At 39.0% G+C, this 19,110-nt stretch overlaps 1 protein-coding gene across 2 annotated transcripts in view; it reads left to right on the top strand.

Annotated features, from left to right (window-relative positions):
- The window catches only part of LOC148353681 (cGMP-dependent protein kinase 1), a 231,864-nt gene that overhangs the window by 14,108 nt on the left and 198,646 nt on the right, over positions 1-19,110 (top strand). Inside the window, exon 1 of one of the 2 annotated variants that reach the window (XM_088351756.1) lies at positions 5,186-5,744. The exons of the other annotated variant lie outside the window; for it this stretch is intronic. Coding sequence (XP_088207882.1) covers positions 5,362-5,744 — 383 coding nt within the window. The 5' untranslated portion in view covers positions 5,186-5,361. Of the gene's footprint in view, positions 1-5,185; positions 5,745-19,110 lie in introns of those variants that run through there. 2 annotated transcript variants of the gene reach the window in all.

Genomic DNA, 19,110 nt, shown 5'->3' with positions numbered 1-19,110 from the left:
CACACCTTAAGGGCTTCCAATAAAATAAAGAAAGAAAGTTGATTTGGTCTTGAAATTCCTACAACGGAATTCCAGGGCTTCAGTGGGACCTTGCATGTTAGCCGCTATGGACTGACTTGATTAACAAAAATGGGATATTTGTTTGTTGATTAATGTGAATGGTTAAATTTTAACACAAACTCATCGTGATTCATGATAGGGTATCATATTTTACCAATACCAATACCAATTTTACACATTAGACTGCTGCTTTTCTCCCCTTTAATCGCCGACCATATTTTAAAAACCAACGGCCTTTTCAAATTTAAACAACAAAAATAAAAATCTTCACTCATGTATTTGAGTCGATATCTACTTTATTTCAAAGCCAGACTAAGTTGTTGTGCGTGAATAAACCCCCCCTACGATGGAATTATATTTCTGTTTTAGTAAAAGTTGCCACTTGCGCTAATAAACAAGCACCTTTTTTTCATCATCTGGAAATTGTCTTTTGAGTGTAAAAATAGGGTGTGCGATGAAATCTACCACATTTTAATGTCAAAAGTTAGGCATCTATGGGATGTGCACACTTGTGCAACACCTTTGCTTAGTTATTCATCATTTCCCTTCATATTCAAAAATATATATTCTTTTTAATTGAGTTTTATTAGTTACAGTTTCCAGGAATGATATATGAAGTACTTGGTGAAACAACGCAAAAGAAGGGAAAAATGTGGAGCCGGCGTTCGAATCCAGAACCTCAGACCTGAGGATAACCTCTTGTGAACTGTAGATTTTGAATTTTATTAATTATTATTATTATTATTATTATTTTATATCATTATCGTTACTAATATTTTATTCATTCGCGTTTATATATTTTGGGGGAAAACCTTAATGGGGCATTGGGTTATTCAGTGCCATGCAGTTGTAAAAATATATAATTCATTAAAAAAAACAATATTGGGTCTTCAAAAATAAGCAAAATAGATGAACTGTCATATAAACGCGATTTTTAAAAAATAATCGAAGTTTAAGAGTTTTTTAAATTGATTTTACATAGCAAGAGACGACCCGAGAAGGAGCTGACACGATTGCCTGCTATCTTGTTACTAAGGGTACCCTCAAAATCCAAAAAACTTGAGAAATGGATAGTGTGGAAATGGCATGGAAGTGGTTTAAAGAAGAAGTGTTGAGGAGTGCAAAAGAAAAGTGTGGAATGACAAAAGTTGGTCGAGGTATTTAGGAAAGGAAGTGAATGGTGAAATAACGAGGTATCAGAGGCTGTGACAGAAAAGAGACGTGCCTTTGAGGAGTGGCTGCAAGATAAGAGTGGTGATGCGTATGAACGGTACAAAGTGAAGAAAGCAAATAATGAATGGTGTCGGAAGTTAGGAGTGAACTTTGAGGAAAGGAGAAAAGCGTTCTGGAAAGAAGTGAAAAGAGTAAGAAAGAGCGAGTCGGGAAAGGAAGAGAAAGTGACAGATATGGATGGTAGATTGCTGGTTAGCGGTAGTGAAGTCAGGACGAGATGGGCAGAGTATTTTGAGGAGTTGCTAAATGTGGAGGATGGGAGAGAAGTGAGAGTCGAGGCGATCGATGGTATGGAGAGAATGGCCGTGTTGGGTGATTTAAATGTGAAGCCTGTGGAAACATGGGAGGTGCAAGAGGCAGTGAAAGAAATGAAAGGGGGGAAGGCACCTGGGTTGGATGGTTGTACTGCTGAATGGTTGAAAAAAAGTGGCATAGCTATGATTGACTGGTTAGTACGCTTGTTGAATGTATGCTTTTTAAGTGGTGTGGTTCCTGTTGACTGGTGTTTTGCATGTGTGGTGCCATTGTATAAGGGTAAAGGTGATAAGTATGAATGTAGCAATTCGAGAAGTATCAGTTTGTTGTCTGTGCCGGATGAGGCGGGGATAGAGGAGCGGAGTGGTTTCAGGAAAGGAAGAGGATGTGTGGATCAGGTGATTGCAGTACGACAGGTGTGCGAGAAATATTTTGCAAAAGGTAAGGATGTTTATTTGGCTTTCATGGACTTGGAAAAGCTGTATGACAGAGTTAAATAGAGAGGCGTTGTGGCAAGTGATGGTAATATATGGAGTGGGTGGAAAGTTGTTAGAAGCATTGAAGAGTTTTTATGTTTTTATGAGTAGGGAGTGAGACAAGTGAGTGGTTCCCTGTGTTGACTGGTATGAGACAGGGGTGTGTGATGTCACCATGGCTGTTCAATATGTACATGGATGGCATGGTGAGAGAGGTGAATGCAAGAGTATTTGGCAGAGGTTTAGGGATGAGCAATAACAGTGGAACGGTGTGGCAGGTAAGTCAGTTGTTTGCAGATGACACAGCACTTGTGGCTGATTCTGAGGAAACATCGAGAAGGCAGGTAATGGAGTTTGGAAGAGTATGTGATAGGCGTAAGTTGTGTGTGAATGTTGGGAAGAGTAAGTTGATGAAGTGTTCATGTGGTGGAGTGGGCATGGCGTTAGAGATAAGGTTGCATGGTCAGGTGCTGAAAGTTGTTGAAAGCTTGAAGTACTTGAGTTGTGATGTGGCTGCAAGGTTTTGGGTGCTCTGAGGAGAGTTATGAGCAACAAGAGTATGAGTATGGATGTTGAGAGGGGACTGTATGAGAGTGTGATTGTGCCGACTGTGTTGTATGGTGCAGATTTGAGAAGGAAATTAAATGTTTTTGAGATAAAGTGTCTGAGGAGTATGTTAGGAGTGACAAGATTGGATGAGAAATGAAATTGTGAGTGACAGAACTGAAGTAGTTGTGGAACTGAGCAAGCGTGTGGATAAGAGAGTACTCGGTTGGTTTGGACACATGGAGAGGATGGATGAGGAGCGAATGTTGAAGAGGATCTACAGAGCAGAAGTAAATAGAAGGAGACTAAGAGTAAGGCCGCGATTGACGTGGATGGATGGTGTTATGAATGCACTGCAGGAAAGATGTCTAAATCTAGTTATAGCTCGAGCTCTTGTTGGTAATAGGAATGAGTGGAGAGGTGTTTTAAAAGGATAGTGGGATGTTTGGACGCGTTCTAAGGGATGGGCAGGGCACCTGTATGATGCGGCAGAGGTAAACTAGTGAAAGCTGTCGGGCTCTGCTGTTGAACAAAAGAGTGTGTTGTGTCACCCTGACCTGAGTGACATGGCTGCTTTCTTGTGTCCCGTTTCATCTGGAGGGACGAAAGCATGACCAACTAGGGTGCCAGGCGCCTAACTTGTTTGGGTGTTTGGGCATTTGGTTTTGTGTATGTTTTTGCTATTTTTTTCCCTTTTTTTTTAAATTTGTTTTTTATGTGTTTGTCTTGCTGTCGGTCACCCCTCTTGAGGGATATGACCAAAGTAGATAGATAGATAGAATAATTGATGAGTCTATTCACTGATTCAATGTTTTCTTAACATTCTGATCATGCTCTCAATTTTTCTAGATATTCGTTGGTTGTCTCAGATTTGGTGGTTGGTTAATGATCAGGTCCGTTGTTTACAGTGTTGGGAATAACGCCATTATAAATAACACTGTTATGTAACGCTGTGTTTTTTTCAGTAACTTTTTTCCAATTTTTTTTTTCCGCTGTTACAACGTCGTAACAATGCTGTTACAATTACTAATGGTTAAAAGTGGTGCGTTACTTTGGCTGCAGAAGTTGTGCGGTTTTGCGCACTCTTCCAAGTTGTTTACGTCACCTATTTTCAGATAATGTCACCATTCAAAATAGCGACTACCATTTAGTTGGATAGCAATAATGGATATTGTATTTACTAATCCGCCAAAAGAAAAGGCGAATGAGGGCTGAGTCTGTCATTGCTGCGGCAACCGACTCGAGTCGTTCAAAACAAAACAAACAAAACGCCAAATAACAGCTGGTTCCCTCCGAGACGCCTTTTTCCTCTTATGATGGGTCAATGTGCATTTTGGGGACATTTTGTGTTGTTGACTTTAAATTTGCAGAGCATGAAAAAAGTTAAAATTGTTTTGTATTATACAGTGGCTTGCGAAACTATTTGGGCCCCCTTGAACTTTGGGACATTTTGCCACATTTCAGACTTCAAACATCAAGATATAAAACTGTCATTTCTTGTGAAGCATCAACAATAAGTGGGACACAATCATAAAGTGGAACTCAAAGTTTAATATTTTTATGTTTTAAGTCGGGGCAGCACGGCGGCGGAGTGGTTAGCGCATGTGCGGCGCAGTTCTGAGGTCATGAGATCCAACCTCCTGTGTGGAGTTTGCATGTTCTCCTCGTGCTTGCGTGGGTTTCCTTCGGGCACTCCGGTTTCCTCCCACATTCCAAAAACATGCATGTTAGGTTAATTAGCCGGTCCAAATTGTCCTTAGGTGGGAATGAGCGAGCAAATTGCCTGTCCCTGTGAGTCTTGCAACTGGCTGACAACCAGTTCAGGGTGTCCCCTGCCCACTGCCTGATGATAGCTGGGATGGGCTCCAGCACACCCGCCACCCAACTGAGTATAAGCGGTCCAGATAATGGATGGATGGATGGATGGACGTTTTAAGTCAGAAATGTGGCAAAAAGTCACAAAGTTCAAGGGGGGCAAACAGTTTGGCAAGCCACTGTATCTTTTATTTGTAGATTGATAAATATTGTTATTGTATTCTGTTTTGCTTTTTTTTCCCCATTTTTTACGCATTAATTTAATTCAACTCACTTAATATTGTTTACTGCTGATTGTTATTTCATTACCGAATATGTTTTTTTTGTTGCACTTAAGTTTAGGATACACCTGTTGCTGGTGAGGTGCATTACATATTACAAGGTTCTATAACAAAATTACGTGTTTGTTCTTCTCTATTTAACTAACTCGACTACTGCTCTGATAATTTCAAAATCTATGACATACAACTTATTTTTCAAGTAATGGAAATAGTTTTTTTCCCTGGTATCCAGTTCCTTTTACTATAGAGGAATTCAGTTTCTAACTCAGTTAATTTTTGGATAAAATAGTGAGTAACGCACCCAACACTGGTTGTTTAAAGTGATTAAGTAAGGTCGTGAAATAAAAACTGGCGTTATTGAGAGCATCACCAGCCCAGCATCTTTGCAGTCTCCTTTTATTGGCAATGACAGGCTGAAGTTGCACCGCCCCTCCTGTTCCTGTAGGCGCCCTTCTCTCCATGCGCCTCTCAGCCCTCAAACGCACTGTTGACGACAGGAGTGCTAGGAGAGAGGGAGCGATTGAGAGAGGGCAAAAAGGAGAAAGAGGGAGCGAGAGAACTGAGGAAACTTTACGCGCTCGGTACCAAGCCCAGCATGTCAGCCGCAGAATCCAGCGCGTGCAGCACCGCGTAAAAGGACTATCGAAGAATTTAAAAAAAGACAGAAAAAGAGTGACGGGAGGTACAGGTTGTTAATGCCGGATAAACTTTGCGCGCAGCTTGAGGAGCGAGGACACCCACGCGAGTGGAAACTTAACGCCGAAATGGGCACTCTGCGCGATCTGCAGTACGCGCTCCAGGAGAAGATCGAGGAGCTCCGTCAGCGAGATGCTCTGATTGACGAGCTGGAGCTGGAGCTCGACCAGAAGGACGAGCTGATCCAGAGGCTCCAGAACGAACTGGATAAGTACAGATCGGTTATTAAACCCGCCACGGCCACGCAGCAGGTCCACAAGCAGAGCGAACTGCACTCGGAACATCAGCGCACCAAGAGGCAGGCCATCTCGGCCGAGCCCACCGCCTTTGATATCCACGATCTCAGCCACGTCACGCTGCCTTTCTACCCCAAAAGTCCACAGTAGGTGACAAATGCTCTTCACCCCCACCACCACAACCTGTTGTTTCTGGCTGTTGCGCTCAAATGTACTCGGTGCGCAGCAAGTGGAACACCTGTAGGACCAGCATGCCTTCAAAGTATCTTTGTGATGCGTAAATTGTATTTTAGAGCAATGGTCTGAAACCTTCTCTGTACCACTGACTGATTTTGTTGGGGACGTTAGTAAAAAAAGGAATTAGTTTCTAGTTACTAGTTACTTCATTTAAAAAGTAATTCAGTTACCAAAAGTAGTGCCTTCCCCTGAACGTAACTAGATACAAATTGCCCAACATACTCGTATTAAAACCGACCCCTGTAAACTGCTTAAAAGTAGCCACATTATAAAATAAATACATGGAAACGTGTACACCAACCTGTGGAAGCGGTGTGCCCCTTATATATATATATATATATATATATATATATATATATATATATATATATATATATATATATATATATATATATATATATATATATATATATATATATAATTCCTAATCTTTAGAGCCTGCGAAACGAACACTTAGCCGATACACTTCATATCAATTTTGTCTATGGACTTAAACACAAAAAAAATCATCCGTGGATACTGTCTAAGACAGTTTTCTTTTTTTCCAGGCATGGTCTTTTGCAAAAAGAATTTTACAAAAAATTCTGCAATCTTTTACCATTAATTCTGTGCTCACGTTTGCCTCCTTGATATCCCGACCTTGTTCATTTGTTGTATTCAGTGTTGTGTTGGTGGCAAAAGGAGGGTAGTATGTCACACCATAGGCGAAGGAGAACATTGGCAATCCGCAGTACACTGTGTGATTCAATGTCTGCTTTTTAAAAGCGAGGTAACTCACCATCTTGAAATGACAGTTAAGTTACACATTTGATCAACAAACCGTTATAGAACTCGTCACAGAGAAAAGTAATTGTGTCACATGAGCGCGTTATTTTTGCATTCGATACTCCCAGAGCTGCTGACAATATTCTTGCGGCCCGGCTCAAAATTAGTGATAACAACGACTACATTAATAATAACGATATCAAAACGCCTAAATCCACTGTGTAAATACTAGACCACTAGTGATCTAGATGACACATGAAAGGGCAATAGATGTTGTATCATCTTTACACTATTTTTACTCACGGCACTACGTTGTACAACGTTGTTTTGGCTGAACTCGTTCCCCCTAATACTCTTATTACATTGCTGTAGTGGGATGAGATCAAATTAAATGGCTTTTCCCATGCCATCTACTCTCCTGGTAGTCTAGTGGTTAGGAATTGGGGCCGCGATCCAGATTTAATTCAATGAAATGATCTGCATTTATATAGCGCTTTTCAAGTCAATGACTTCCCAAAGACCTTTACATTGTGCTTCACATTTCCTAATAGCAGCCGTGATCTGTGCAGCCATGTGCTAACCTACTTATTGAGGGTATTGGGGGGTTCAATGTCTTACCCAAGGACACTTCGACATGTAACACGGACAAGCCGGGATTCGAACTGGGATCCCTTAATCCTAAAACGAACGCTCTACCTCCTGAGCTACTGCCGCCCCCAAATGCATCCACTGCTTAGCAAATCCGGTCAGCAGTATTTATTGTCTGATCTATCATTGCTCGGTTATGGTAATATATCTCTGTAAATATCATGTAGAACATGCACCCAAACATTTGAGGTTTCCGGGGGTCCAAAAAATGAACATGAATAAATACGGTATGAGCAAAAAATAAAGCCATTTTTTTCATTCTGTGCTGACCGGTACCAAACCACCCACGGCCTAGTACAAGTCTTTTACAACATGTTCTACTAATTTGAAATTTGAATGGTATAATTAAGGGGTAATTCATCGTTTGGATGCTTTTTTGTTGGTTTATTAACGAATGAAGAAATGACTAAGCAGGCTGTGATGGAATTGAATAGCAGTGTCTGATATAACGTCTGCCCGGACGCCCGGGTTGTTTATCTTTTAGGTCGGGTGTACAACTTACAAAACTTCTCTGCCGCCCTAATGGCCGACAACTTTTTCAAAAAAATAAATAAAAATAAAATCCATGCGTTATAAGGTTGTGCATTTGCATATCATGTTCCAAAGTAGACGCACAGAGAACATTAGAAAAATGGATAAGTGGTTAAGAATCAAGCCAAAACCTCAGTCCCAGAAGAAAGATTCAAAAGAAGCTAACAAAATTTATTTAGCAACAATGTTTTTGTTTTTTTTGCGATTAGTCATATTATTGTGTTCCAAGTTGTGAAAATTGGGGCAGGCAACTTTATGGCTGGGCAGGCAACTTTTCATAGTTGTCTGACCTGGTGTCTGGTAACTTTTTGTCATGAGTGTCAGACACTGGGAATAGAATAGAAGAGTCTTTATTGTCATTGATAACAACATAGTGACCATTGTTTGCAGCGAGATTAGACATGACACTCAAGGATAAAGATATAAATAAGACTGAAAAGACAAAAAAAGGTTAAAAATGTCAGGATCAATGTGCGAATATTTTTTACAAGGTAGTGCTTGGATACTGGCCTAAGTTGTAAGTCCATCCATCATCCCATCCATCCTTCCATCCATCCATCCACCCATCCATCCATCCTTTCCAAGCAAAATGAGGTGGTCTTCACCAATAGTTTTGTCGTTTGTTAAACCCCGGGTGCAAATACAAACATCCACCCATTCACTTTCACGTTCTCACTGCTCTTGAGTTGGAACTGATCCCATGCTTCCAGGACCAGTTAGGTGACTGACTGGTTCAAAAATGTACAGTATACTACACTTGTCTAGTAGACTGACACCTCGAAAGAAATTAGGAAAATAAGGCAAATTTACTATAAAAAATGAAAATAATTTATGCATGTTGCACTTACCTAACTTGATAAACCTCTTATGTCAAGTTTTTGCAAAAGACAAACAAAGAATGTTTCTATTGAGTAAGAAGACAAAGGTAACAGAGGCAAAAAAACAAAAGAAATAAATGAATAAAGACATTACTAAGCAGGCTGTGATGGAATGGAATTGAATAGAAAAGCCTTTATTGTCATTGATAACAACGGGGTGATCATTGTTTGCAGTGAGATTAGACATAAACTCCATGATAAAGATGCAATAAAGACCGAAAAGACAGAAAAAAAAACATAAAATAAGGATCAACGGCCAAATATTTATTACAAGGCAGTGCTTGGAGACTGGCCCAAGTTGTTTGCGCAGTCCAAAAAAACAAAGACAACAGAAGCCAAAAAACAAAACATAAAAAACAACATTCATGTTTACTTTCTCCCAATCAAATACAAAACAAATATGCTGTTCCTAGATAAAAAGACAATTTGCCAAGAAGATAAAAAACAATGAATGTTGTACTTGTATATTTAATGAGCTTCACACTTTTCCCTTTTTCACACTAACTAACTGATAGCAGCATCAGCCATGCAAGGGAACTATTACTATCTGCTATTGGGTGCATTAGGGATTCAGTGTTTTGCCCAAGGACACTTCAACATATAACACAGAGGAACCGGGAATCGAACCTGTGACCTCTTGATCCCAAGATGAGCGCTCTACGCCCTGATGACGCCCACATTGAAAAAAAAAGACAAACAAGATGCTTGTTGCATCCCCCAAAGGCAAAACCACATATATTTTTCTTTCTTAAAAGCTAAAAACCAAATGTTCACTTTCAGCTCAAAGAGACAAACAGGTCTTGCATTTTAATAAAAATATAAACAACTTTTTATATTGTTATATTTTTAAGAAAGCAATATATTTTTTTTCACAAAAAAGACAAACAATGACAATGAAAAACGATGAACTTTCCCCAAAATAATACTCAATAAATCTGTAGTCCTGCAAAAAGTAAACATACATTACTTTGCTCTTTCCTAAGAACATTACAAACTCCAGACGTTGCAACTTTATTGAAAACAGGGAGACAGACTTGTTTTGTTTTCCCAAAAAAAGACAAACCCCAGAGTTAGTTTTTTCCTAAGAATAAGACGAACACAGATTGCCCACAAGAAAAGAAAGAAACAGCAATTACAAACTCTATATGTTATCCTTTTACAAAATTACACACTCAGTGCTAATAATACATACAATAATAAAGCACTTTTTAGGAAAAGCCAAACACGACATGTGACCTAAAAAGCCAATCCACTGATGACATTCTTCCTTTAAATATTTTATCAACCAATTTTTCTCTTTCCTAAAATAACAACATTCCAAAGATTGAGCCCTTCTTTTAAGACAAACCATGTTCTTTTCTGAAAAGTATGTTTCAGTTTCCTAAAAAAGAAGGCACATCATAGACAGTGCAAGAATCCAAACCAGATGTGCTGCACCTTTCCCAAAATGGTGCCTTTTTGCAAGAAGAAAATATTTCTGTTCTTGCCGATTGTTTGTAAAAGACTGGAGTGATAAAAGCAAAGAATGGAGCCGTCCTGGCAAATCTTTGAAGGGTCATCGAAGGGGAATCGAACCGAGGATCTGCGGCTGACAGGTCACATAATTGAGGCCGCATGGCTATTCTGGTCATGCGTGGTGGCAAAAGGTGGAAGGCGAAAGGGAGGAAGAGAAATCCAACGGGAAACAGCTAAAATCAGTCTGATTCAGTGCAGGAAGATTTTCCACATGCTGGCAGCAGATTTAGTGGAGATCTTTTTTTGCACAGGCTGAAGTTTGCCAAAGCAAGTTTAAACAAACTGCCAGTACGCCGAGAGGAGATCTCGCAGGCCTCTGCTGCGTATTTACCTTAAGACCCAACTGCGTCTACTCCTTTCAAATATGCGTGAGAATATAATCCAAGATTCATTTCCTGCTTTTTCAGATAGGAGCCAGAGTTACCCATATTATTTTGTGAGACCCCAGTCGTCTGGGCACTTGCTCCCCTGGAAAATAATATTGTACCTTTTAAATTCAAACCATGCATTAAAATGGTGCAATTTTAGAGCAGAATCGAGACACTTGATAACCATAACTACAGACGCTGCCCTACTTACAAAGGAGACAAACATTCGTAAGTTGAATTTTTTCGCAAGTTGCTTCAGTGCTCTATTTTGTATGTTTAAGGTTTATATAAGTATGTTTAAGGCTTGTATAAGTAAAGTATATTATTTTGTACTGTAAACAATACACATTACATAAAATAATATGCTCTATAAAGATAAATAAACTTTAGTTTAACTCACTTTTGGAAGATGAACTTCAAGATTTAGGCAACTTCCTCCTCCGTCATAAAAAGTGGCAGAAAAAAGCGATCCAGCCATTTTCTCAACCGCATCAAGCTTTCTTATTCCACTTTCATTTCAAAAGAAACGGCTCACCTCTTCTTTACACATTACACTAACCATATTGAATAGATGCATGAGACATTAAACAATGAAAATGTCAAAGTTCTAAGCGTGCTAGAGATACAGTACAGTATACGTAGTATGTTTACACACAGACTAGGAAGAGGAAGAGGATTTCTTCTTCGGGGTGGATGCTGGGTGACCTCTCACAGCGCCACACGCCGATAGCGGCGGAAAGAAGCACTACAGTAATGTCCTGTACTTAGAAAAAGGTCAACACAAATATAAAATCCAATTTACAGAAATGTCAGAATATTTTTTGACGTCCAGAAAAAATGTTCGAACCGTTTTTGGGAAGTCGAATAATCGTAGGGAAGGGAAGTAGGGAAGCTTTTGTACACTACTTATGGAAGGCAATGACACAGCAAACAAGTCACAACCACAAATTATGGTAAACAAGATGGGGGTAAATGAAAAAAAAAAAAGCTCGAAATTGGTTGGGAAACACTGTTCTAGTAATTAGTTTAATGGATAGTTCATTATTGCTTGACAAATAGTGTGTAAGTCACATTTTAAATGATTATTTTAAAAAAAGATTCCACTTTCTTGTCTGTTGATAAAACTGTTTTGTGGTAAAGATTGTTGTTTAGGAAGCCACTGTGATTATAACTGTTCAGCTGACTAATTGGTCATTTGGTTATTAGTGACCAAATTGATCATTTAGTTTTATTTCCTGTCTGGTTTTCGATTCCCTTTATTTATTGGGCCATGTATTGCAATTGCTGTTTTAAAAAAAAAAAAGATTGATCAAAAAAATGGTCGGTTGTTGGTTTGGTTACTTTGTTTTGTGGTTGGTTTGCTTAATGGTCAGATATCTGTGTGGTTAGTTGTTTTGTTTTGTCCCCAGTTGAATATATATATATATATATATATATATATATATATATATATTCTTAAATCTTGTTAATTCATCAGCTAACTAATTGATCATTGGGCTATTAGTTATCTTGTTAATTATTTAGTTTTATTTGTCCATTGTAATACAGTCCTTTTTGTTTAATAGTTCCTCGATTTGTTATTGGGATATTTTTTTAAACTTGATTGATCCGTTAAGTAATCGGTTGTTGGTCTGGTTAATGACTAGTCTGGTCAGTTGGCTTAATGATTTGTGTGGTTAGTTGTTTTTTTCTCAATTAAATTGTATTTCTTTCAATGTTGTTAATCAATTAATTGAATATTTCCTTGTGATTTTTAGTTGTTTAGTTATTTGACAAGTAAGTTAGACATCATAATAATCCTTTAAGTCATCATTATTTATTTGAATGTTTAGTTGGTCAGTGAGTTAATTAATTATAAGTTTATTCTGCTTTAACAATAGACACCCACAAAGGAGATGTCATAGGATGCAAATTTGTTCTGCTTTTGTAACCTAGGGGGTTTAACAAAAAGAAAAGTCTCACGGTAGGGCTTTTTAGAACTGGATGGAATCTCTAATCTGAGGCTTGGGCTCTCTAACCTGTTCTTCTAGCAAGTTTAAAATCAATTGATGCCTTCTCTCCTAATTTGGAGTGGCTTGCCTGGAGAGGGATGGGCGCCACCTGGCTATACTCGCCCAAGACGCACCACAGGAATGGTGCCTCTAGACTGTAATGGTTAAGGGATCCAACTACCCACCCACCCACTACTACAATTTAATCAAATCAGTCTGCTTAATTATTGTTTGCTTATATTTGGAGTATTCTTTTTACATGTTTGCAAATTGTTTAGTATTTGGCAGATAAAATAGTGATTGGTTCGATGTTTCATCGTTAGTGCAATCAAAGTGGTTGATTTGTTGGTTGAATGATTGGTACTTTATTTATATAAGGGATGGTTGGTTAAGGAATAAATTAGTTAGTTGAGAACTGTGAATCTTGCAGTGAATTTTAAGATCAAATACTTAATTATATAAAATATTATGTGTACATATAACAGGAAATCCATCTTTTAGTTTTTTTTCTTTTAATAAATACCTAACACAAGAGAGCTTGCACAAGAGCTCTCCACTTTTAATCCTGCAAGTGCATTGGTAGCAGGACAGTCGCTAAGAGACGCTTACATGCAGGGGTTTGAATATATATTTTTTTCATTTGAACACAAATATGAAATAGATTCCAAAAATAGGAAAGTTCCTCCATGTCTTTTTTCAGTGGGTTATTCTTTCCAAACTCCAGCCCACAAATGATTCACAATAGTTCTGCACAAAAAAGAAAAGGACACAAGAAACTCCTTCAAGAAGGAATTTAAAGATAAGTTGGAATCAGTGTCGGGCAATTCAAAGGTCAGCAATGAGTTTGCATCGAAGCCCTCTACTGTTTATCTTTAAGGGCTGCATTTGGCTTGAAAGTTTCGTAAATAAATTCAAGAGTCTGGACGCAGCCTCTGAATGTGAGATAAGGACAACTCGCTCCAATGAAAATTTCATGACAATAATCATCAGCGCACAAAAGCTTTTACCGTGTGTGCCTTTTCTATTAAGAGACGTCCCACTCTGGCTTTTAGTGCCGTCCGGATGGCATATTTCTCATCATCATCGTTCACCCGAATAATGATTCCCACTCTCCTGCCAATTGTTGTAGTGGGCTGTGTTGTCTTTGTAGAGATGAGCATTGTGTAGCTTTGCCTGGCAAAAACCATATTCAGTAACTTCAGTGCAAAATGGTTACCGCTCACATGCCGAGAAAGAAATTCATTTCAGCCAAGGAATTTTTCAATCGGATATCATAATGTACAGTGAATACTCGTTTATTACGAGGGTTAGGTTCCAAAAAGACCCGTAATAGGCAAAATCTGTACATTCGATTTTTGTTTATAAATATTACACGATGAAATAGTCTTTTACACATAGAAATCCCCCAAAATAAACCCCTTTTACAGACCCCAGCATTTGTTTGAAAATCAAAATACCGACTACAAGTTAGTACTTTTTTCCTACAATTTAAAAACAGCGGCTTACATTACAATGAGGCTTTTTTCCTTGTGGGTGGGATGTTCTAAAGGGAGTCGGCGGCAACTTTGGCCGCATGCCGAGATGTTTTCTTGGATCTCCTTAACTGCGATGCCCGTCGTTGCCCACGGTTGATAAGGCGCATCCATGGCGTACACCTGGCCTGGAACTGGTGCAGACCAGGGTTTCAGACTGTTTGATTAAAACAAATCATTGCAATTTCTGCGAAGTGCTTTGATTGTCAAAGTGAAGACATTCGATGAATGGTGGGTAAACGGCGCGAGTAACTATGACTTGCTTCAGTAGCCAAATCCCTCGTCATCTAGTTGGTGACGCACATGCATGAACGAATGGGATTCCCACTCTGCCTATGAAGTAAAATCGCAATCTTGGCAGAATCAGCGGGAAAATGTTCAAGAAAAGTAACACATTGTGCAGCACACATTTGTCCCACCGTCTATGTTGATACTAATTTGATCAATAGTAACTGTTGAGCTAGTTGATTTAGATTGACAGCTACAGACACAGTTTGCAAATGAGTGTCTTAATTGCAGCGCAATGTGTTACTTTTCTCATTTCAATTTTTTATTATTGAAGAAATGGACTTAAAAAAGTTAATTTTCTTGGTTGTTTAAGCCTGGGGCTTAAAAATCCGGTGCTATTTGTACAAACACAAAGTTGAGTTTTTTCCTTAAATTTGCGCATGCGGCTCTGAAATCTAGAATTTACGGTACTGTTTACTGTATTTGTTAACATTTATTGATTTATTTTTTTGGCCAATGGCTACTTGCTTTAGGATTGTTTAGCCAATCAGTATGCAGAACACAATGCACGATGAACTCCCTATATCAGAAAGACAGTGAAAGGTAAATCACGAGGAATTACTGTACCTTGTATTTATGTACTGCATGAGTGATAGGTGGGAACCTCCTGTGTGGGTTCAAATCCAGCTACCGGGCTTCCTGTGCGGAGTTTGTATGTTCTCCCCGTGCTTGCGTGGGTTTACTCCGGGCACTCCGGTTTCCTCCCACATTCCAAAGACATGCATTCCAGGTGGATTGGCCGGTCCAAATTGTCCCTAGGTGTGAATGAGCGAGCCAGCTGTCTGTCCCTGTGTGCCCTGCGATTGGCTGGCAACCAGTTCAGGGTGTCCCCTGCCCACTGCCCGATGATTGCTGGGATGGGCTCCAGCAACCCCGTGACCCTACTGAGGATAAGCGGTGCAGCTAATGAGATGAGATGAGATGAGATGAGTGATAGGGCAATCCTGAAGAATGGCATTATTACAGTTTTAAAGTCTTACTTCATTATCACGGTAGCTATTCATTACTCCTAGTCTACATGGAGATAAAATGTTTCTCCTTTTTTTTTCTAAACCTTATTAATTAAGACAACATTTCTAGCGCGCATTTGGCCGGATGTGGCCGTTATTCTTTTATATGCATTACGCCCACTTTATCTTTGTTGCAGAAAGGAGAGCTCCTCAAGCATCAGTCCACTGCTGCGACTTGCGCTTTATTCCTCCGAGCCTCCCACACTTTGAACGCCCCCCCTAACTCTTTTAAAATAGCATAGTTTGTCCTTTTAAGGAAAGCCCCACTTGCTAAGCCCTAAACATCACCATGCAGTCGAATATATCACCCTCTCCCAAATAACAAAAGGCTCCTTTCTATTTATTTATTTTTTTATTGGATTCGGCTCAGTGTCGCCCCAAGAGGGAAAGAGTATAAAAGTGAAGAGACGACAAAGCTCCCACGTGTAGCAAGGGTAATGAGGTGCATTTCCACAGGATCTAAGAGCAGAAAATAATATATTTCTAGCGTTTTCCCATAAGTCTTTAACATTCTGGCTTAGCTAGCCTCATGTCCTCTTCAATAAGCTTGTCAGTATTACATCTTTACAGCGAGTCCCCATGTTGTTCCTAGGAATATAAAAAACAAAACAAAAATATGAAATTGTAAACCCAAAATAGAAGCAAAAATCTCCCGAGGAGGAAGAAGAGCTCGGGGCGTCGTTCATAGGAGCTGCTAAGATGTTTTTGTCAAGTGTGTCAAAAGCTTTCCAGGTGACAACGCGCAAGGCACAATACGTGTACTGATACGTCTCGCAAATGTAATGCAATGATACTGGATGAGATAAGCTCTTGAATGAGACATCAGATGAGATGAGGGCCAAATGAAATCAGCAAAGCTGTCCAAAAATGATTGTCATACGTGAGTTTAGCAAAGATAAAAGATGCAGGGTTTGATGTGAGACCTAAGATGGTATTGGATATGCAATCATGCTTTTTGTGGCAATGAGGGCCAGGCCTGAAAGCAGTAAATTGACATCAAGAAAGGCCAAGGAAGAGTATCAATTTACAAAAGGTATGAAATAAAATAGATTAATGAAATCAACTGATTATTGTGATTAAGTGAGACATGATACACATATACTTGGATTGCTTTGGACGTGATCAGCTGCTATTCAAGCAATATGTTATGTGTTCAGGATGGAGTGATCCACGTATGATTTTCGTGCTACAATGTGTCATATTAGTGCCAATGAACACTGTTGAGGTCAATTGAGGAGTGCTGAGTTTTTAGTGTAGCATACATATTGTACAAAGTGAATAAAATATTTTTTTTTCCCAGTGAGTTTGGATGTAGCATCAGTATTGTCTCATCTTTCAGCATGAATTTATGTGTTCTCCATTCTCAAACATTTCTAGTACCTTGAAAATAGTATCATAATGACATCAAATATAATGCCTTTTCTTATGTTATTTCAATCACTGGTTTTTAGTGCGAAGGTTTTATCATTATCACTGCCGTGACCTGGGTTCAATTCCAAATACATGTTTTTGCGATTTATATTAGCAACATTTCGACTAAACAAAAATTGCACCAATATATACCGTAAGTGTATAAAATGCACAACGGTTATACACGAATAAATACTATAGCTTTTACTTTAGTTTTAATCCAATTTGCCTTATATATATATATATATATATATATATATATATATATATATATATATATATATATTTATATATATATATATATATATATATATATATATATATATATATATATATATATATATATATATATATATATATATATATATATATATATATATATATATATATATATATATATATATATATATATATATATATATATATATATATAGGGCAGCACGGCGGCGCAGTGGTTAGCGCTTGTGCGGCACAGTTCATGTCATGGGAACCTGTCGTGGGTTCAAATCCAGCTCCAGACTTTCTGTGCGGAGTTTGTATGTTCTCCCCGTGCTTGCGTGGGTTTCCTCCGGGCACTCCGGTTTCCTCCCACATTCCAAAGACATGCATTTCAGGTGAATTGGCCGGTCCAAATTGTCCCTAGGTGTGAATGAGCGAATGAGTTGTCTGTCCCTGTGTGCCCTGCAATTGGCTGGCAACCAGTTCAGGGTGTCCCCTGCCCACTGCCCGATGATTGCTGGGATGGGCTCCAGCCTCCCGCGACCCCCTGAGGATAAGCGGTACGGCTAGTGAGATGAGATGAGATATATATATATATATATAGTGGGGCCTTAGAAACAGGTGATTCTTATAGTATAGAACAATACAATAATACTTTGCCTGAGTGGCAAATTATTTTGTCAGAGGGTCATCCTTACAAAGTTGGAAGAAATTCATATAAAAGTTCAATTTTTCTTTGCTTTAAGACAATTGAGTTTTTTAAATGTGTTTGTGTCAGAGCGCTGCATGCAGTATTTAGGCACCGGCTGCTATTGTTTTTTGTTTTTGTTTTTTTTTGTCCAAGAGTAATACAAATTAATTCTCATTTGCTGTATTTAAAACCCAGCGGTGATTCACATCTACAGTGCTGAGCAAAACAAGGCCAATGAACAAAACGCATGTTGGAGTCAGGTCATGAATAAATGACTAAAAGGCTCCCTTTTTATTACCAGCAGTGGATGACTTTTTTGTGTCCCAGGATTAACCTCGATGCATATCGTTAACCTGGTCAGTCCTGCAGAAACAAATCCGCCACTCCTGTTCTTCATTCCGTAAAGATCAAGCGACGGCCCTCACCTCAAGAAGTTCGATTCCACTCCGGAATCGCTCGATTCCGCTTTTGTTACGTGCCTATCTGCGCCTTGAAAACGCTGCATTACCTCTATTAATTGTTATTCCACACATTTGCTGCAGCATGTCTTCGTATCTTATTTGGCCTTCACAGTTTTACCGTTTTATGGAAGCAATCAGCTTGCTTTGAATTTGTGCTGTTGAATGATTTTTTTTGGCATACTACATTTGAGACTAAGAGCCCGGTCACACAGCCGTTTGCGGCTGAATCACGGCCAGAAATTTCTGCCTGTGAGGCGGACGCTATTGGACGCTTTGAGATCGCCATACAGGCAAGATACAGCAGTGCTTAACACGCGGTCGGAAATTCGCCCGGGTGGCAGCGCGAAAAAGTTTCTTTTCATTTCATAACAAGATAATAAAATAAAAATGAAAAACTATTACAATAATAACATATTGGCTTCTTCGGTGCCATAGCTTGAAATCTTGATCTTCACGGGACTGTGTCTTGAGCGGTTATGATTTCTACAGCCCGGTTATGCCGAGAAATACATCCCTGCCGAGATTTGCATCCCCTCGCTTACCTCGTTTTATCTCACTTTTATCTCACTTTTATATCACTTTTAGGGAATGTAATGGCGAACATATAACCAAAACCACTTTGTCTTGCATTTGTTGGGAATGTAATACAACTTAAACGATTCCGTCTTTGTTTTTGTTGTGAACGTAATCGAACGGTAATGCACACCGTATATAAAATCCTCCCCCCCTCGCGTGAACGCGCATTCTGCTGCGCTTCCAACAAAAGCGATCGTATTCTATATAAAACGCTTATTAAAACAATAAAGCGAGCTATTTATAACAATTGGGAGATCCTAGTCTGTATAACGCGTTTATTTAAACAATAAAGTGCGATCATATTCTACAAAATGCGTTTGTTAACGCGGATGAAAAAGTCACCAACGTCAATGCACGCTTCCAACAAAAGCGATCGCAGCAGAATGCGCGTT

The sequence above is a fragment of the Urocampus carinirostris genome, chromosome 13 (genome assembly GCF_059441175.1).
Source record: "Urocampus carinirostris isolate Australia breed hairy pipefish chromosome 13, RoL_Ucar_1.0, whole genome shotgun sequence".
NCBI classification, from domain to species: Eukaryota; Metazoa; Chordata; class Actinopteri; order Syngnathiformes; family Syngnathidae; genus Urocampus; species Urocampus carinirostris.
Note: the sequence above shows the minus strand (reverse complement) of the source record. Positions and strands in the feature narration are given on the sequence as shown.